Raw genomic sequence first — 21,348 nt, 5'->3', positions numbered from 1 at the left:
TTTTCTCCTATTTTGAAAACTCTTCATGGCATTATCATGAAAAGAATAGTCAGTTGCATGCAAAAATGTGCAAAAGCCTATTTACAACTGTCATCTCTAAAAGAGCAAGAAAGAACCTATGCATGAATGAGGGTATTTTGTGTTTGGGTGGTTTTTTGTCGACCTTCCCAGACAGACTCTTCTTGAACGTGGTGCTTGATCTAGCACTGATTTTTTTTTTTCTGAATAGGCAAAATGTCATTTACTTTATAAAACTTCTGTTATTGTAGGGAATATTCCCTGTCATTTTGGGAGGCTTTCCTTGTACTAGTTGTGTGTATCAGGCTCCCTTGTGGGTTTCTTGCAGTATTTCTGCTGGAAAAGAAGAACAGTCTTTTTGTAATGCACCAGTGTCTGTTTTTTCTCTCAGCTCTTCCATCTTATCTTGGTCATGCTGAGCAGATTTTTCCCACATAAAGGGAAAGGCTAATCCCTTAGAGATGCATTCCCTCACAGCTGCATCTGTTCTGCTGCTGACAGTCAGATCCAGATAGCCTGCTTCTACCAAACAACTTTATGCTCATGGGGTCCTGTGTCACCGGTTGTTTTTTAAGCTTAAGAAAAGGCTGGTAAGGATTTTCACGGGAACTAAACTATGTACAAGTTTACTGTGGTTAAGTATGTGCTAAGCTGACACTTCACACTCAAAAATGGATCAGTGAGCTTAGAAGTGAGAGTTTAGTGCCAGAAAGGGTATCGTCTGATACCAACTGGGGCTTTGTCACTATGCTGCATTAAGCTCTTGTGTGATTTTTCTTTCTCCTTTTTTAGAAGGCTTTAGCTACAGAGTGACCCAAAAGGATATGTCATTATAAGCCAAGTACACTGTCCTTCTTTCATGGAGATTACTTTTGAGGAAGAAAAATGTAAAAGATAAGGTGAATAAAGCAGCCATTTTTCACCAGTTATTTATAGAGTCAAAGCAGTCTGAGTGCCAGTGATGCTGTGGGACAGGATTATCTGCTTTCTATTAGATGGGCTGTTAAGTACTTGTTATACTTAAGAAACAGTCAGTCATCACCTTTAGAAACAAATTGTGCATTTATTTAAATCCATATTTACTTCTGTCTTTACAATTTTCCACTTATATAATAGAAAGATACTTAATTGGATTATATAAGTGCTGCTTTTCTTCACAAAAACTCTTTCCTTTTTATTAACTGCCTTGCAAAATAATAGTTACATAATGTCTTGTGAAGAGTATCAGTCATGTATTTAGCTGGTTTTCAGTACTTACTTGTGAATATTGTGACTATAGTAATGAAATTAATATATCAGTGGCTTGGCTTGTTTTAAGCAGCTGCTTCAGTGATGTCAGGAGTTTGCATTCCAGGGGTGTACTTCAGTTCCCTTCAGGCAGAGCAGGAGTTCAGGTGTCCTGGAGTGTCAGATACTCTTCACCTGTGACTGGCAGGCTTGGACCAGGAGCTACAGGACGCCCAAATCCTTCCAGAGGATCCACAGGGAGAGCCTGGGAGAAACCTTCAGCATGTCTTGAATAGCACCTGGAGGCCAAAGGGGCTTAGAGGGCAATTACATGCACATACTGGCAGCAAACACAGTATTTCAGGCATGATTCTCACTGGGAGCCTGGGACTTTGTTGGCAGTGGAGAAAGCCAAGCAATTGACAATCAAAATTATGCTGTTTTCATAACCTGTCAAAATAGTTTTAAATTGCTTTGGCAGTTGACTTGCTTGGCGGTCTGAACAGTTAGCAGTGAAGAAAAGAAGGGAAGAGTGGCATTTCAATTACCTTCAGCAAAACTGAGAGAGGGTTTTCAGTGAAGAGCGTTATAGTTTTTTTGTTTAAATGCCTTGTTTTTAATCTGCTGCTTCTGAATTCAGTTAGGAGTCCTCTTCCTACTGGGAAATAGGACAGTGAATGTTCATCTCTCCCTCCCAAGGAGAGGGCACTGACACTGCAGGTGTAACTGGCCCTTCCCTCGTGGCTCTTTCTTCAGTGCCGCTCTCCCTGCAAGCCCAGTTCAGTCCAGCGACCTTCCCATTCCCAAGATGTGAATGAGAAACTGTAGTCTGATGCAGGGTGCCCTCTTGTGGTACAAATGACACAAATCCGAGAGGGGATGAGGACGTTAAGAATGAAGGTCCGCAAGAAATTTGTTTAGATTGCGACCATACCCAGCAGTCAGTAACTGCTTTTTTTACATATTCTTCAACTTCTGCCGTCGTGTTTTGACTTAGCCCATATCTCAGCTAATTCCACTGAATAAGCAGGGGACTGGCACACAATAGGAAGAGTTCCTGAGTGTCTTCCATGGGATAGAGAAGTCTCCAGATGGGTATGGACAGGGTGAGGGATGAAACAACTTGGCCATCATGTAATGATTGTCCCAGGGAGAGTCCCCTCAGCACATGACAGATGTTATCTTGTTTAATGCCCTTACTGAAAAGTGTTCAGATATTTTGAGATGGGGACAAAGTAAAATGCAAAATGAAAGAAATAAGAGCATCAAGAACATGATCAGAAATTTGTCGCTGTAATTTTGCAACCTACTGAGTCAAAATGGAACTCATTGAAATGTCTCTCTTGGTATTGACCATATGGAGCATGATTCAACGCAAATTTTCTCTTGTAATTTCTTTTTTTTTTACTCTAACTGTAGAAAGAGAGATGAAAACTCCAAAAAGAATCCTCTGACGAACTCTTTTTGTGGAGAAAAAAGCAACAAGACTACCATCACCCACATATATATAGATTTTGCAAACAACTACTCAAATCCTTGGAGAATGGACCCAATGAGCATGTAAAAATTATTTTAGATAAATTCATTCTCCCTCTCTCCCCTTCTACCCTGCCCCATCATTGGTCAAATGCAAAAATGTTAGTTGTAAGTGCTGTGTCTCACCACGTTTATTTCAATCGCATTCTTGTTGCTTTTGTTAGTCTATTCATGTATCAGTTTAATATCACATTGCTTCCACAACCTCCTGTAAGCAGACAGCTCATCTCATTTAGAATTTAGAATTTACTTGGTTACAGAATAAATTATACAACTTAACTAAGCTCATGACGGGAGGTTGGCTCACGCTTTTCCAGCTACAAATGTTTGAAAACAAAATAACATTAAAATAGTTGTCTGAAGTAGAGGAAATTACTTGTATTGAAAACACACTAAGTTTTGAACAGAGATAGAACACAGCTAGAGGTTGGGATTATCTGCTCATTCTTGAGTTTAGTCTTTTGTGTCAAATTACATTTGTGTTTGATTCTTCAGGCAACAGAACTTTGTATACTGAGATGTCACACTTACAAGCCAGATATTGCACATGCAGTTTAAGACATTGAAAAGAATGAGGCACCTCCAGAACTTGATTCATCTCTTCTCAGGTGAAGTACTCTCCCTCTTTGCTACACTTTTTGGAAAAGGTAAAAATAAGATTGATCCCACCTTTAGCAGACAGAATACTTTCTATATGTCTTCTACCTGCACAGTATTTCAGTGGAAAAGCTGAAAGACCCTTCCAGATTCATCATAAATTGGAGGATCTGTGTATTGCATAAAGCAGTTCTTCAGCATGTAGTAAAACAAAGAGCTGTGTAACTCTTTTCCCCTCTTGCACTGCACAGCCAAAGCAAAGGCTGGCAAAGCTGCAAATGTTATGAATAATTAGGGGATATTGTGAACACGTTGTTTTCCCCATCCCCATTTATACAATAATCATTGCATTCACTGAGCTAAAACCAAAAAACACCAATAAAAAGAAATAGCTTTTGCTGTTCTTCTGTAGTAACTTTAGAATGTCTCATTTCCTGACATTGTTCTACCTGTCTCAAAGGCAGTTCCAAAGGAGAAACACAATGAGCAGACTGACCAGCTGGCCTAACCTTAATACACAGATTTGGAATCAGAACATAATGGAGAACCATTTGCAGCCAGGTGGGCCCACAGAAACTGCTGAACATGCTCCAAGGGACTGAATTTCTTACTGGCACAGAAAACAGAGATTGGTCTTCTGCTGGGAAGTCACAATATAAGTAGTTAGGCAGCATGAGATCTATGGAATGTTACAACATGCTTGCAGTGTGTGAATGATGAAACAGCACATGTGATGGGAGAAAAATGTCTGTTTGACAAAGCCTGGCTACCAGGTTAATGTGGCCCCCTTGGTTGCATCAAGACCAGCTGGTGCTGCAGTCTCACAGTGGTATGGCTGTCACCATGGTGACTAGAAGATTTCTGCTGGGAAAGCAAACAAGAGTAGCATCCTACGAGGAATAAATGAGCATATATGCCACCATGGAGTGCCACTTGAGCTAGAGTCAGATAATGAAAGCTTTCAAAAATAAAGCCATCCAAGAATGGACTGCAGATCATGGAATAGTTTGGGTACACCATATTCCGTGTCACCCATGGCCAGCTGGAAGGATGGAGTGGTACAATGGCTTACTTAGAGCCATGCCCAAAGTGCCCTGGAGAAAGCGAACCTACAGGGGTGGGAACCTTCACTCCAGCTATCTGTGTGACTAATCAGCACAAAGCCAGGAAACCATTATCCTGAGTGTCATCATTTTTTGCCCTACAGAAAACCTTATATTCCTGTCCAAAAATATGTGAATCCTTGGATTGGGAAGCAAGTTTGTGTTTCTCCTGCATCCTGTGTTTCAACTCCGTATCTGTTGAAATCCTTTAGGACACAATGAGGTCTTAGTCTCTAATTCCAAAGGGGAAGATTTCCTTAGCATGGAAACATGTTCTTGTTTTCAGAGTAGGAATATGTACTTGGTATGAGTAGGTACGTTTTTATACTGCAGGTGGAAATGGTGCATGTTTAGTTTATTCAGCATGTATATCAGCTGAAATCTGACCAGATCTTGACAGTTGGGTTATAAAATATGTAACACTGCTGTTGCCTCAGAAGTGGGTTAACTGCTCTCTGCTGAGCAGTTAGAAAGTGCATTCTCACAAAGGTCATATTTAAATTTTAAAGTACCTTTTTCCACTGCGTTCCTATGGGACTCATTATTTTAGGGAGTATTCTATATATGCTGTGGACTCACTTTTGCTATTCCTTGTGTCCTGACTTGATCAGTTCATGGTTTCTTTTAGTGTGGTAGATGGGCAAAAATAAACATACAGTAACACTGGCTAGGAGGAAAAGCATTTAACTTTACTATACCAAATGTCCAAATAGACCCAAACCCAGAGGGACTTGGTTAACTTATGTCTTGGAGAAGTGAACACAAGCTGAATTTGAGACAACGTACATCCCTTGCACGCTCTGTATTGCTTGTGTAGATTTATAACCCAGAAATTATTCTTTTGAAGAGCTGTCAGTTTCTGCCTATTGAGATGGGTCCAAAAGTTGTGCTTCTCTTTGGGAAATAGCTCTCCTGTGGTAAAGACTTCCTAAGGTTAGTAATATCAGTCAACATTCTCAGATTAGGTTTCCTACAAGTAACCCATGTAGGACTTTGTTCTAGTAATTTATTCTCAATATAATGGTATTTATTCATCCATGAGCCTTATTTCTTAGATGAATTGCAGGTATCAGGAAAAATAATTTATATTTTGTGCATAACTATGCTAATGGAAAACAAGAAACATGAGCAAAATGAGAGACACAAAATCATGTACTGAATTAAAGAGCAGCACAAATATTTTCTAGAGCACAGTAGAAGCCCTTGTGCCTTACAGAGTTGCCATAGCTTTTGTTTTCCTTATAAAATAGACAGTGGCACATTTTCCCCTTATATTGTCTAAGCTGTTACTTTTGCCTGCAGACTAAATTGAAGTCATGAGGAACTGTAAGTAGCTCATCTGAAGCTGAATATGGTAAAATAGGATTCAATAGTCAAAGCCGAATTTTCATGAGCCCAGGGCAGCATACTGCAGAGATTAATGGGAGACAGATGTGTCCAACGAATTCAGACTGTGTCTGTAAGTAAATTCAGCTTCTGTAGAAGTGTTTTGTCCTGTAAATGTATGTGGTGAAAAGGGGAGAAGCAGCAACGGTGTTTGGGAGTGTTTTGTGAAAAATGTACTTTCCTCTGGTTTTCTATCTTGATTCTAAAATAAAACTCAAATTCTCTATTATCTTCATACATCACCTCGATGATTGGAACTGCCATTGTGCAGAAGGGCCTGCTTATTTCTGCTTGTAGCATTAATTAACAAAATAAAATTATGTTCTAGGAAGGGGGTTTAGAGGTGTCCTATGTGGGACAAGTTACATTGTGGCTGCAGGTCAGAATCATTCCTTGATTTGCACAGGATCTTAAACCCAAGCCAAACCACCATAAATAAGCACCAAGTACAGAGCTGTCCCCAAAGCACTCTAAATTAAAAAATAATTAGAACAGGTGCATTTAAATAATGGATTAAGGTGCTAATAAGCAGCAGGGGTAGTGTACACAGCTGTGAGACACCTGCAGCCAATCTTTTCCCCCCTGAAGTATTTGGAAAGTGCTCTTTGCCTTTCCCTCTGTACAGCAGAGCCTACATGGAAATACAGGCAGGGCATGAGTTGTTTCCCTGCCTCCTGAAGGTAAGGGCAAAACTCTCTAATTGACTTTGATAGTGAGGAACCAGAGGCTGATGTGGAAGGAGACCAGGAGAGGATATTTTTTTCAGTGAACTGCTATGCACAGCTGATGCCACAACTTCATCTGTGTCCAGCAACTCTGTTACTATTTGTCAGGGTGGATTTTTGTTCATTGTGGCAGGTAATCTAAGTAACACTGGCTTGGGTTTAATGTTCAGTTTCACAGGATGATAATGTTGTGATGCTGACAGAGAAAGTTTAATGAGAAAGAAGAGTTACATCTAGAACAAGACTGGAGTTGACACATAAAAATTGGAAAAAAAATTAAGTGTTCTTCCAGTCGCTCCCCAGTTTTATATATATATATATATGTATAGATGTATATCCAGGCATTTTAGCACTACATATATATAAGGAGAAGGGCAAAAGAAAAAAAATATTTTACAACCAGTCAGACCCATTTCAGAGCACAGATCTGGGCCAAGTGCAGAATGTAGAAATATTTGCAAAATACAACTATGAGATGTCTGTGCAGCTTTTCAAACAGGATGAGGCTAAGGCACCATTCAATTATTCTGCATTTGCTAAACTGATTGTCACCATGAAAGATAGCAAAACCAAGAAAAGCAGAAAGTTCATCCCAACTTTGGTTAAAGTCTACTCTGTGTTTTTTTCAGACTACAGTGTGTTTCTGCACCCATACAAGTGACACAATTTGCTATCAGGTCTAAGCCAGTTCTGCCGTTGCCAATTCACTGTTTGCCCATTGCCTGTGGGTGTCGCTGCACAGCTGCACTATGAGTGATTCCACTACGACATCGTGATGGTGGAGCAAGCTGACTAGGAAAGCCAATTTATCCTCAGGTGTGGGAAATACCTCACCTCACCTCAGATATATCTGCATGATACTGGCACTGTTGTGGTCTTTCTAAAGAAAAGGAGAGCTTTCCAGATATCCCCTTCTGTCAGTGTTGTAAGAAGCAAAGGAAGTTAATAGCTCTCAGCATTTCAGCTTGCCCCTTGAGAAGTCCAAAAAAAGTGTAGTTTGATTATAAAGGTTGGAACTAAAACGAATGATTTCTTTAACAGGGAAGAGGGTGGTTTTGCCAAAATGGTTTCATATACAGTCATGCAGGGCATTTTCTATGGTGCTTTTCATGCGCTCCTCAGACTCCTTTCAGTAAGACAGGGGACAATGATATCCCCTTAAGATGTGATTCATCCTGATTGGTTGCCACAGTGCTAAAGGAGTTGTCCTCTAATAATAAACAGCTCTAAAAACATTTCTTAAGGAAGTTGGTCATGTAAGTGTCACAGAAACAGCCTGAGAGCAGCCCTTCTGCAGAAGCATTGAGCAATTGACATCTTGATTGGTGATTTAATGGGTTTTTCTTGGAGCACTAAGGAATTTCTCTCTGTTGGTGCAGTTTTCCTGAGTATTTTCCTAAGATTAGGCATATTATAATTGTCTCTGGGTTTTCTTATCTATGTCCCCCTGAGTGCCTCCTTTTATACAGGCAATGTAACTTTGACCTTTCACCCTGGTGACCTTTGTGCCCCTGACCTTTGAGCTTTTGTGCTGTGGAACCTTTGAATCCTGACTCGGCGGCCTTTTGACCCCTGCACAGTGACCTTTGACCTTTCAACTGTGAAATTTGACCCTTAGCACTATGGCCTTTGACCTTTCACCCCAGTTGGTCTTTGACCCCAACACAGTGGCCTTTCACACCCAGCGATCTTTGACCCCTGACCCAGTGGCTTTTGACCTTTCATCCCAGGTGACCATTGACACCTGACCCAGTGAGCTTTGACCCCATGTGATCTTTGACTTATGACCTTTGACCTTTCACATCTTTGACCTTTCACCCCAGATGACCTTTGAGCTCTGTCCTGCACTGGCTGGCTCAGGTGTGCAGTGCTGACCCCTGAAGGCTCCTGGTCAATGCACTGGTGAGGGTACCCATTACCTGTTTCATCAGCAAAGAGCAAGTACCACAAATGAGGAACAGTCTCAAGATTCCTCACTGCATTTCTTATGAACTTTGCAGCAGGAAAAGAGCCTCACACCACAGGGAATCCCAGTGGATTGCTGCTTCCCAGAGCAGCTCAGTTCCGGAGTGTAAGCAGATACTGGGACAAGTTTTCTCAACACGTGTTTCTCTGATCACTATAACATTTCTGGCTTAAGGTATTGAGGACTTAGTGAAATGCATGCCATCAACATTTTTTATGAGTTTTTCTTTTGGAATAGAGAACTCTGCTGTGAGTGGAAGACTGCATAGCCCTTCCCAGGTTGTTCCCGTTAGAGTTTATGTAAGTTGCTTAATCCCAGACACTGACAGTGATTGTGGAAGCCACGCTAAACACTGAGAGCTGTTGAAAGCAAAGGAGGATTTATAGATAGGCAAACTGACACTGGTGTATGTGATGGAGTTGCCTGGGTACTTAATAGATAGACATTTGTTTATTGCATAGAGGTTTATTGCTAGTGGGACATGGGACTGCCAGAATTGCACCATAGGTGCAATACCAGTGCTGGCACTTTTGATAATCAATTTTAGGCTCGTGAATGGTGGTGAGAAATTCACCCTGTGCCAGTTGCTCGGTGTGCAGCTGCAGTGGGAGCTGCAGGTTGTGCCCTGGTTAGGGGAATGGCTGCAGCCCCAACAAGGGGCCGTGACTTGGTGCCGACCCTTTGCCTAACAATGGGCAATGAGAACCTGTGGTGCTGGTCAGTCCCAGAGACTCCATAGAAACCAAATAAACAAGACCCCAGATCACAAGGCACATGTAAGGATTATGAAGAACATGTGAGGAATGGTTGCACTGACTGTAAGGGTATAAAAGCCCTGTGACTCGTCTGTTGGGGGTCCCTCCCCAGAGGCTGCTGTTCGAGCTGTTATGGTGTTGCTGCACCGTCATTAAATTACATAAGACATCTGGGACTCTGCTATGGGAAACCTCTCTGACTACATAAGTGTGGGGAGTCAAGTGGGGCACCCATTGGGTCACTGGAGCCATCCACAGTGAAGGGTCTTCAATCCCAGCAGTGACAGCCTGGGGTGGTGCCAGTGTGATTGCCAGTGTCTCCTGGAGGGCCAGGCAGGAAAGTTTTCTTAACAGTGGGTCAGGAAAGAATTTGGGGTCCATGTCAAGAAAGAGTCTCAAATGGAGATTGTAAATGTAAAGGAGAAAATTGGTGAGCAAGTGTCCTGGAGGCTACAGGCTGGAGTTAGACCACATCCCCTCAACAGCATCAGTAGGAGAGATGTGCATGCAGCCTGTTGCGAAATCCTTTCAGCAATGGTTTCTCAGGCTGTTTGTGTCTAGCAAGCCTTGATGTGAAGGCAGATGTTTTGAAACAACACAAAGATAGGCACAGGAGAGAACAGCCCTTTGTGAAAACCGTACGCTACCAAGGATCAATGTTTAATTCAGAGGCAATGCTCTAACGTGGGGCAAGCCGCGGTGCTCTAGCCTGAGTGTGGACACAGCCTGGAACACGAGCAGGTTCCCTGACAAGAGGGCTGTGCAGTGGTGCCTGAGGCTCAGCTTCAGATTACAAGGGCTGCAAGACCCCTGCAGAGGGCAGAGGAAAGCAAGCAGCACAAACACTTGCCAGGCACAGCCCGAACTGGGCCCTGCATCTTCCCCTCTACGAAGTGGGACACGGTGAGGAGTCCGGCTGGTCCCTACCCGCCTGGGACGGGGTATCCTCCCTGCCGAGCCCGGACACCGCACCGGAGGCTCCCCACGCCCTGGGCGAGTGACAGCCCAGTGCCCTCGCAGCCCCCGCACCGCCCAGGGAGGCAAGGAGAGAAGGAAAGAGCGCAGAGAAGGAAAGAGAGAGGAAAGGAGGGAGGGAGAGACGGGCGGGCACCGCGGCTCCCGCCCCTCTGCCCCCGGTCCGCCCGCGACGGGCGCGGCGTTACCGCCCAGCCCGTATCCCCGGGAACACCGCTCCGTCCCCGCCGCCGCCCAGCCCGGATCCCCGGGAGCACCGCTCCGTCCCCGCCGCCGCCCAGCCCGGATCCCCGGGAGCACCGCTCCGTCCCCGCCGCCGCCGCCCAGCCCGGATCCCCGGGAGCACCGCTCCGTCCCCGCCGCCGCCCAGCCCGGATCCCCGGGAGCACCGCTCCGTCCCCGCCGCCGCCGCCCAGCCCGGATCCCCGGGAGCATCGCTCCGTCCCTGCTGCCGCCCAGCCCCGTCCTGGACCGGAGCCCGGGGCCGGCCGAGCACACAGGTGAGGGGCCAGGCAGGAGGCACTGAGGGGCGCCGGCGGCTGCGTGCGGGGAGCGGGGGAGGCCGGGACCGGCTGCCAGGGAGCCCGGAGGAGCTGCGGCCTCCCCGGGGTGACACCGCGCTCCGGAGGGGCGGGGATCTGGGAGGTGTCCTGGCCCGGCAGCTTCGGCCCCCCGCGGGCCTGGGGCAGACCCGGTTTCTGCTGGCGCTGGGTCTCGCGAGCATCCTGTGAGCATCTCACGAGCATCCCACGAGCATCTCACGAGCATCCAACGAGCATCCCACGGCGGGCGTGGGCACCCTCGGCTCCCCGGGTGGGTTTTGGCACTGCCCGGTCCCTGGCCACGTCTGGCCAGTGACCTCCAAAGAGCGTGTGAGGTGCCCTGTAGTAAACACAGTGCGTGCTCTGTTTTTGCTTTGTGTCTCACTAGCTGTGTGCAGAGGTTAATCAGACCTCGGAGGGATAAGGTTTTAAGTTATCTGTTAGAAATGGACACTGGAATGTTGAATTACCAAAATCACTTGTCAGTCTTTTCTTGAATCCTGCTGTAGGGCATGAGTTTCCTACACAAGTGACCATTCCAATTGCTTCTACATTGGCAATTCTACATTCTACACTGACAATTAATTGTGCATATACAATGAGAAGACAGAAGTTCCTAACGTTTTCACTCTAGCGGGGTTGATATATTACAAACTTTCATCATCACACAGTAAACCTGTTTCTGGATACAATCCATTTAGTAATTTTAAGGTACCTTGGAGCAGTCACCTTGCCCTTATATAAAGACAGTTTTAAAATAGATGTGATATCCTGTATTTGAAATGCAGTTATTGTCACTACATTAAGTAGCAGAGGCTGCTACCATGTTGTGTGTGATGATGTGTTTCCCATAATCTTCATTCCTACTCTCTATATTGTAACATTTAGTTTACATTGCTTGTTGTTTGGGGTTTGATGTTGTTTGTTTTTTATTTAATATGGCTGCATGATGAGCTACAATCTTTAGGTAAGCCGTGTGCAGTGACACACAGGTCCCTCTTCAGAGTTATTTGATTTGGTACCTTGATATGCATTTGTTTAAATTCTCCTGTGCAGTACAGATCTGCCTTTATTTCTGACATACTAGCCTGCTAACAAGCTGAAGCACCAGCTGCCAAACTGCATCCATGAAATTGGCACAAAAGAAAAATATTGTGCAAAATCACAGTACGCAAGACAAGGGTTGAGAGGAAAGACTGTTTTAAGGAAAACTACATATGCAATGTCAGTTACCTTGTCAGTTATTTCAATTCTAACCCACTGAGGGCCGTAAACCAGAACAGAATTGTGCATCTGTTAAAAGTATGGTTTTATTAACCAGTAAAATCAAATTGCCAGTGCTTCTTCATTTCTTTCTTGTTGTCTGGGACATGTTCTTACCCAGTTCCAATGAAATGATAAAAGGTATTACCTTAAACCATGCGACTTGAGGTACAATCTAAAAGTTCTACTTTATTCATGAAGCAGAAAAACAGCTACATTGGGTCTACTGATGCCTGATCACAACAGCAGAATGATTGCCTGGTTAGTGCACCAGAACTTTCATACAACTTATTCAAATAGCTTATTGATACAGCAAAAGTCAGAGTCCAAGGAAACAATTTTGTGTTTCATCTAAGGAAGGCAGGTATTTTCTGTGCTGTGGTCTTCTGGAGTAGCAGGATGCAATTGAACAGGATTCACTAAAAGCCTGAGCAGGGATTTTGGGAGAAGCTCTGTGTGCCTGAACGGCATGGCCCTCAGCTCATCCCTTCTCTCCTGGTGGAAGTCTCCTTAGGCTTGAGCTCAATCAAACCTGTAACCTGGCTCTGTTGTGGCACACAGATGGGATTTACAGGCAGACTTTGCTCTCCAAGACTGGTTCTGGGGTACTGTGGGCCAGAATGTTGAACACTAGACTTCCAAGAGTAATGTGTTGATTTCTTTCCTCCATCAACTTGTGCATTTAATACAGTGTGACCTAAGCAGCAATCACCTTGTTCCTCTTAAAATGATCCCATGAAATATGCCTGCCCTCAACAGGGATAAGGTAGGTCTAACTCTGTTCTGTCCTGAATTCGCAATCAGCAAAAGACAGCCATATTGGTCAAACTTTTGGAGGGATGTCTGCACGAGGAAGGACTTACCATTCTGGGAAAGAATTCAGGCATATGCTCAGGCAGAAAACCAGCATAGTAATTTACAAAATCGTATAGAAGAGGTTGACAGAGAAAAATCTTTCTGAAACTGGCTTTTCCTAACTTTTGTATCCTTGGTTTTGTACTATATGTTGGAAGAAACATATAAAAGGAGGTAATTCTTCATGCAAGAAGCAGACCTGTACAACTCCTCGGTAAGGTCCCGTCATGGTCTGAGTTTAAGTTTTTAAGAAGTTTACAAGGTTGGAAGGGGACTGAGATAAGTGCTAGGATTAGAGATTCACTGAGGATTAAATAAAACATATCAGGCCCAGGAAATTGGAAATTTCAGAGAGTATTTCAGTCAAGCAGCCTATATGCTCACCTTGTTGATACCCTTTCCTGGACATCTCCCTATGGCCATGGTTGGAGATTGTTAACAAGCTAGCCAGACTCCTGTTCTCATCAGTATGGCATTCTTTCATGGTCATAACCCTTAAATTTTTTTCCAAAAATTATTGTTAACACGTATGCTTAATAATCACATATCCTTTATGTTAAGCTGGTATTCAGTCACTGGTTAAGTTAGTCTATGTGCTCAATACTTATTCCTCAAAGGGGAAGTGACCCAACTTTTATTATTTCCTTCTAACAATTTTCTTGCTTCAGCAGTCAAATGCAAGCTTTTCTTCTTCCTGCTATTTCTTTTGTCTTTGTTAGGATGATAGGAGTTTACACATCTCTTTGACTCACAAAAATAAAGTGGTAGCCATCAGATCTTTTGCTCTGTCTCTACCTCCCCATCCACCTCTTCTGTTTGCCTTTTACTACACTGACTTGCAGGACTGGAAAGGATGAAAACAATCAACTGTGTTTACTATAGTTGTATATGGCAAATTCAGCTACCAGTTAAATACTAAATTCATTGTTTACCATTCCATGATTTTATTTTATTTTTTATTCTTCCTGGAGAATGAGATAAAACTGCAAATTTGTTTTCTTATCTAGGTCTCTGGCCAAAATGGGAAATAGATTAGTGAAACCCAAGCACCTGAGGCAGCCAGATAGACACATAGCAAACCTTGCTATTGGCTGTGCTGCCAACCATAAGTTTTTGATGGACCCATGCCTGGGCATCAGTGTGATCAATGGACAAGCTGATGTTCTTTGCAGCAAGGTACTTGAACTGGAAAAGGAGCTGAGGAGGAAAAATCAAGAGTTGCAAGACAGTCAAAGTCATGTTGCTGAGCTTCAGGAACAGCTGGCCATGCAAACTAAGGTCATAGCAGAACTCACGAAGGAACTTCAGAGCAAGTGTATACAGTTGAACAAGCTGCAGGATGTTGTTAGCACTCAAGGACAGCAGTCTCTTCAACCTTCTCCATTGAAAGTTTCTGCCAATAGAAGGAGAGGAGCCAAGGAAGGTGTATCTGCAGAGCCAACAACGCAGCTGTATGATTTGAGCAGGCAAGCTATGTTTTCCCTTGAAAAAGCAACCGTCCGAAAGGATTCCAGGTGAGCTCATTTCAGAGGGTTTATATGATTCTGTTACAAGGATGTTACTTTTATTGCAATGGTATCCTGTCCTCATGATAAATCAAGATTAAAATAACCGTCTTTTTCATACAGGTTTTTTAGCTAAATGCTGATTGAGTTTGATGAAGAGTGGTGGGAAGGCTCTATTTTAGATTCTTACAGTCTTTTGGGGATTTATCTTTATGGCCAGCTAAGCAGAATCTAAACCTCTTCTAGCCTAGACCTAAGCTTCTTAGGTCTAGGTTTGCCTGAGGCTCACAGCTTAAGCTGTGCTGTGGGACACTGATGAGAAGGTGGCTGGATGCTTTCACCTACTTTCATTCTTAATCCTATAGAATGGGTGTCTTAGGAAGGAGCAGGTGACCCCAACTTAGCTGTCCCGAATGCAATGAACTATTTTGTATGGTGTGATTATCCTCCTAGCATCCTCCTGCCCTGTGGCTTCTGATAGTCATGGTGTAGGAACGAAATTTTACTTGTTCCTCTTTGCATCCAACTATGTCTTCTAGACTCTGAAAGACCCAGAAATATCTGTGTGTGCAGCTGACCTTGTGAACAGAGGTATCAGACCAGTATCGTTAAACATAAAGACCTTACAGTACAGACAAAACCTGAGCATCTATTTTAACATGGTGGTAGCCAGACTCTGTCTGGACTTCAGCTAGTGGCTTAAATACCTCAGATTTCTAGGGATCTTTATTATTCTGTTAAAAATTCATGATGTATCTGAGTGTACCACAGTAGACCTGAGAGTTATGAGATTTGATTTCTCATCCATCATGTCCAGCACTACACATTAGGGGTGTCTTGTGAATCAGAAAGGCAACCTGAGTCACCATGAAGAGCTGAGAACTTCAGCTAGCAGTGTTTTTCCTCAAGAGTAGAAGAACTGTATTAATATTTCATCACAAGTACCTGAGCAGTTTAAATCACTGCTTGTTTTAGGAGTGTTCTACTTGTAATCACCTATCTGTCTTCTCCTTGGCACCATCCTTGTGCTGTACTCCACCAGATGGTTTCCTAGGGTGTTTTCAGAGACAGAATTGTAACAGCACTGAGGAGTAAAGCCAAGAGAAGAGCTTTGATTAGCTAAGTGCAGCAGTCTGAACAAACCCAAGTACTGCAGCTTAAGCTGTCTATCTTTTGATGTGATAGTGGCCAAAGTGTCACTTGATGTTCCAAATACTTTAAAAGTAAGCTTAGCTAAAAAAAAAACCACCACAAAACTGTGCTACTATGCACTATTCTGCCTCTCAGATAAGCCTGTGATATGTGCTTGTTTAAGACTCCATCACCTTCCTACTGAAGCAACCAAACGCTGAAAGGTACAAACATTTGGTTTCCTTATCTAGGCTGTAAATACTGTAGTAGGTCAAGTTCAGATAGTTGGCATACAGGTAAGAACAAAGTCTGATGTTTACTGTCTGCAGAATTCTGTCCACTGTAATTAACACCTACTGATCTTTTAGCCTAACAGTGTCTATTAGAAGTGTTTAGAGTTAGTGGTATCAGTAGCTGCCTCTCCTTTACAGAGAAAGGACTTTCTGCAGCCCCACCTCTGCGTAAGATAATTGCAGTGTTGCTACACAGTTGAGAATGCAGTTATTACAAAAGGGGTAGCTCCATGCTGTGTTCTTGAATTTGCATTGAGTCCAAAGTGTTATCAGTCCCTTTTAAAAACATTTGTAAAACGAATAGCATAATTTTATGCTGTTAATTTAGTAGGGTTTTAAGTGCCCTGCTTTAGTTTGAAGTATCTCAGCACGACTGATTTTAATTAAAGTTTTAGAAGCTTTCAGTGGTTCTTATCTATCCCATGGGAGTGGATGTTTTTTCGTGTATATATTTCTTCTCTTGAGCCAGTTTCTTAAATCTATCTCAGTTTCAAAAAATGAGTTTTTTCCTTAATGGGATTTTAAGCATTGAAAATTTAACTAAAACCTGAAGATTTCAGAATTTGAATGTGGTATATGAGAGCAGATCCCTCAAAAGTCTTTCAAATGGAAAATATTTTGAATCTCTTAACCTTTGTGGTATTAATAATCTAGGTGTCTCATTATCTACTGGACTGCTTCTCCATTTTTCTGTGTCCTTACAGAGCATGCTATTACCATCAGCAGCATTTAAACTACCTGTATAAAGTTCCTTCCTGTTATGGGCTCAGGATCATGACCCAGTTCTGTTATCGGCCATTATTGGCTGTGGAAGAACTATCTTGACCCTTGACATTGATGTCTTTTACCAGTAAATGCCAGCAGACAGCCAAAAATTTCTCATTAATATCAGAAAAATATATGAAAAGAAAGCATTGCATGGCAAAATATATGTTGTACCCTTGCACCTGTAAGATGACATCTATCTTATGATGTGACTAAATTCCCAATCCTGTTCACAAAAAGTCATTTTTAGGGTGCCAGGTGCTATTTCTAGGGTTTGACTGGGAATGTATTGAAAGAGGCAGGGGGGACATTTCCATGAAGGCTAACAACAAGGTGGGGAACAAAACATGGAGAAGGATGCTATGGCAAAGCTGGCCCTGGGCAGTGAAGAAAAGTTGTACTAACAGTGAGAACAAGAGAGACATCAACACCAGAACAGTGCTGTGGCTCTGTGCACCTCTTTTAACCTTTTGAGTATTACTCATAAGGACAGTGACTGGCACAAGTACAGGACTAAATGTCTTCTCTCCTTTCAGGACATCCAGTTTTTTCCAGCAGCCATTCTCAAAAGTGGGGTAGGTACAGGAGAAATGGAGGGACAACTGTTACTGTGCTGGATGCCCATGAAATGAGCAAACAACTGATTCAAGAGCCTGAGCTACAGTTTAGGATACCCATGAGTCCTTCACTCTGTGGCCACCTGCACTTCCTGAAAACAGCATAGTCTCCTATGTAGTTCTGGAAACTCTTTTGCTCATTTTAAGTATTGGATTATATGGAATGACAGTATGTTATTACAGTATTGTATGCACGATGGAGGCCAGGGTAAATTAAATTAGCTAGTTTGGTTTTAGCAGAAAACTAAGTTAGAGCTTATATTGCAATAACCCTGCTGCTTTCAGCAGAATGTAACTTATGGTCTCCATTTCTAAACACAGTCCTCACCATAGTTACTTGATTTTATTTTCTTGACTCATCTCATTGCCTTTGCTTATTTCAGTCATTATATGGCTAGTAACACTGTAAGTTTATTTACTTGCCCTATGTTTGTTCATTCCTGGATTGTCCTCAGGAGATTCCCCCCATAACCTAGTTTTGATGACAACCTTGGATTGTTTTATGAATACAAGCAAGACTAGGCCTTAAATGCCTCAGAAAGCTGTCAAAGTGTTGACTACATTACACACCTTCCTTACATGCTTGTTAGAAACATGGGGGCTTTAAACGCAGAATTATCTGTCACTTCAGCAATAAAGGAGAACTAATCAGTAGGTCCGCAAAAGCTCCACCAGTGCAGCGGTTGTTTAGTTGCATTTATTTCTGGCATAGATTCAAAGCATTGCTTTATAGGAAGCCCTTGACCCAAGACATGCACAAATTAATCAGAACTCACAGATTGCCCAGTAGGTGTGCATAGCCTGCTTTGTCTCAGTTGGTTAGTCATTATTAGTTAGTGGATTCATCCACTGTTTCTTCTTCTTAAAATTTAACAACTGGCCTCTTCCACCAGCTGCTCAAATATAGCCTGTTCTTGTCTTTACAACTCATTCATATGTATTTATTACAAGAAAAGATACAGAGACTGTCTTGGGGAGCAGCAAGAACAAGATTGCTCCACAAGAATAAATGAACCAGGTTACTACAGCATGGACAATTCCCTCACTAACCAGGATACCATCTCCAAGGTCTGGACAAAGTAGGCTGAGCAGGATGGTGATGACAGGGTCCATCAGGAGTCCCACAGAATAAGAGATCAATCAGATGCAAGCTCTCACCCAGAGACAGAAGCAAAGTACTTACAGTGTGGGGCCAATGCCCATCCAGAAGACAAAGCCAAAAGGAATTATTTCTATAACATAGCCCAGACAAGAACTGAATGCCCAGACCTGAGCTTAAATAGAGTATGCAGTCCAGGGCAGAGGATGCATGTGTGGTGGTCCCAGGGAAGGCTGATCGATGAGGTCTGTTACTGCCCTCCAGGCTCTGACAGATCTGACCCCAGTCAAATGTGTACATTGTTTCCCTTTTTCCCATCACCCAGGACTTCATCTGACTGCCACAACTTTTAAAATATCATGGAGAGTGGGTTGGCAACTTCTAATTACACCCTAAAAAGTCATAGAAGTAGTAGAGGAAAGGGCCTGCTTTGGGAAGATCCTCCCATGTTTTGTCATTCTTAAGGAAATGGAATATATTTGGCATCCCACATGAACAAATAGGATTTTTACTCAGACAGCATCATTTATGCTGTTTGTTGTCATCTGTGTAAAGGAAGTGGGCACAGTAGAGGTAGGAGGAATTTTTCAGGGACATAGATGGAAAGCAAAGAGCAGTGCAGGAGAGGATCAGCATTGACCCTCCACCTCCACACACGCTTCTCCTAGATCCTGGACTTTGTGAATTTCGGGACAACGTTCAAATAGATTTACTTAGTAGCTATAAAGAGGAAATGTCACAGGGTCATATTATTTTTCTAGTGCAAAAGATGGACTCTGTAGTCTTCTTTCAATCGTATCCACCTACAACTTGCTTTGTTTCATGCACTAGCAGTGTCTTCTAACATTCTCCTAGGAAAAAACAACACATGTTAATCATGTTTGTGCATACTTTTCCTTCCATACGTCTTTTATGACTCAAGAGAAACTCTTGATGAGGCTTTAGTACAATCAATGTTGACTTTAATCCTATTAATATTATCAGTGTTATGGTTTTGCTGCATATTAGAAAAAAATTGTTTAGAATCTTAGAATAATGAGCCAGATCTTGTAAGAAGCTGATAATCCTGTACAGGCAGTGATATATGAAGACATACATTTCACATTTCTTTCCTTCAGATAAGCAAGGCTACATACCTCAATTCATGAGAAACAGTGCAAAACTTTCTGGGGAGCCTGTCTTCCTGCAAGGATTGTAAAATCCTGCAAGGATTGAAATATTTGCCAGTGGTACCTGTCATGTGAGTACTGGAAGTGAGAGGAAGCATCTTGAGGGGAGTGCATGCTTGGTGAATAATATACCACAACCATGCTGGGTATTTTAAACTTTGGGGTTTTTGTTTGAAACCAGTGAGAAGAAGCTTATCACGGATGCCCTGAATAAAAATCAGTTCTTGAAGAAACTGGAGCCTCACCAGACACGCGATATGGTGGAATGTATGTATGAAAGGACCTTCCAGCAAGGCAGCTACGTCATCAGACAGGGAGAACCAGGCAATCACATTTTTGTGCTCAAAGGTGAATATTGCTTGCTTGTACAGCACACAAGTGCAAGAAACAGGAAAGTAGTTAAGAAGCTTTGGCAGGAAGCCACGGTGATGGTGTTTGTGCTCCTAAATAATTTACGCTGGCCTGATGAGGCAATGCAGATTTTACCTGTGACTTATAAAACAGAGTGAAAACAGCAAAAAGCACCTTGGAAACTTGAATCTTGATTTAATGCTATTTCATGACCTCTTTCACACTGCTAAAAGCCTGGAGGTCAGCAAATTCTTTTTGTTGTACGTGCAGCCAACCCCTTTATCTCAAAAGGAAGAACAGGAATTACTTAAAATATAGAGAACTGCTCAATGATGAAGCCATTTCTGAATTAAACTTACCTTTCAACATTCATGAGAACTAATACCAGTTTTCTGTGTGTGGGAAGTTCAGAGATGAGGTCTGCGTTTACTCTTCTCAAAGCTGAAAGGTTTTTGGGTGGTTGGTTGTTTTGGTTTTTGTTTTTTTTAAGACCTGCTTGAGTCTTTTTCTGGGAAAAACAAAGTGCCAAACTAGCAACAAAGCAAACAAAAATCTTTAGGATAAAAAGGCTTCCCTAAAATAATGCCAACAGCTCTGAAATAATCTTTCTGCAGTCATATGTGCTGACTGTTACTGTGCTTACATGCAAATCTCAAGTTGCAGATTATCCACACTGGACCCTGCTCCTAATTGTCTCTTTCATCATCTCACTATTAAAATTAATTTGCATATTTTGTCTATTTTAAACCACTAAAAAGCCTAGAGACTCATATGAATTAGAGTTTATGCTGTAAGGAGTACGTTCTGTTTAGGCAAGAATTTTTAAGCCAGAAGCATACTGGTATATGTTGGAAAGAACATTTTCTGTCTTCTACCTTCATAAACATGTGTTAGTTTGAAAAAATTATGGTAACAGAACTAGGATAACATAAATGGTGCAGGCAGAAAGAGGAGGCCAGATTTGTAACTGATAGTCATATTCTTGCAACACAAAATGATAACATTTTGAAAACAGATGAAATATGAGAAAGAAGATGTGCACCTGGAAATTTTTCTGGGCCATAACCTGTGAGGAAATTCAGACTTTCTTTGACTTTTTCTTGATTTGTAATGAGGCTCAAGAACAATTTCTTGAAGGAATATTTAATGTGTTTTTAAATTTTCTGCCTTTTCCTTTGAGTTCTGCACATATAGACACATACATATATATGAACAGACAATCCTCATGAGTAATTTCTCCAGTGAGCACTATTTTTAAGACCTTAAATTTGTCTACACCGCACTAGAATATCTGAACCACTACTGACTGCTTTGTTGTAGCAAAGGTTTATCCCATCAGGATTTAGAATGGCCCTACCTTTCAGAGTAGATTTGTAGATTAGCAGTACATTTTAAAAAAACCTCTACTGGTTTATATGTGTGTTTCAAAGCACTGTTTGCATTGTTACTCTCATTCATGTGTTCCAGGGA

At 42.4% G+C, this 21,348-nt stretch overlaps 1 protein-coding gene across 1 annotated transcript in view; it reads left to right on the top strand.

Annotated features, from left to right (window-relative positions):
- Window positions 1–21,348, top strand: part of PRKG2 (protein kinase cGMP-dependent 2) — a 40,641-nt gene that overhangs the window by 3,057 nt on the left and 16,236 nt on the right. The window contains exons 2-6 of the mRNA XM_071555811.1: window positions 2,665–2,805; window positions 3,277–3,389; window positions 3,839–3,939; window positions 13,956–14,462; window positions 19,709–19,875. Of these exons, the coding sequence (XP_071411912.1) occupies window positions 13,969–14,462; window positions 19,709–19,875 (661 nt within the window). The 5' untranslated portion in view covers window positions 2,665–2,805; window positions 3,277–3,389; window positions 3,839–3,939; window positions 13,956–13,968. The remainder of the gene's footprint in view (window positions 1–2,664; window positions 2,806–3,276; window positions 3,390–3,838; window positions 3,940–13,955; window positions 14,463–19,708; window positions 19,876–21,348) is intronic.

This window comes from Pithys albifrons, chromosome 5 (assembly GCF_047495875.1).
Source record: "Pithys albifrons albifrons isolate INPA30051 chromosome 5, PitAlb_v1, whole genome shotgun sequence".
Lineage (NCBI taxonomy): Eukaryota > Metazoa > Chordata > Aves > Passeriformes > Thamnophilidae > Pithys > Pithys albifrons.
Note: the sequence above shows the minus strand (reverse complement) of the source record. Positions and strands in the feature narration are given on the sequence as shown.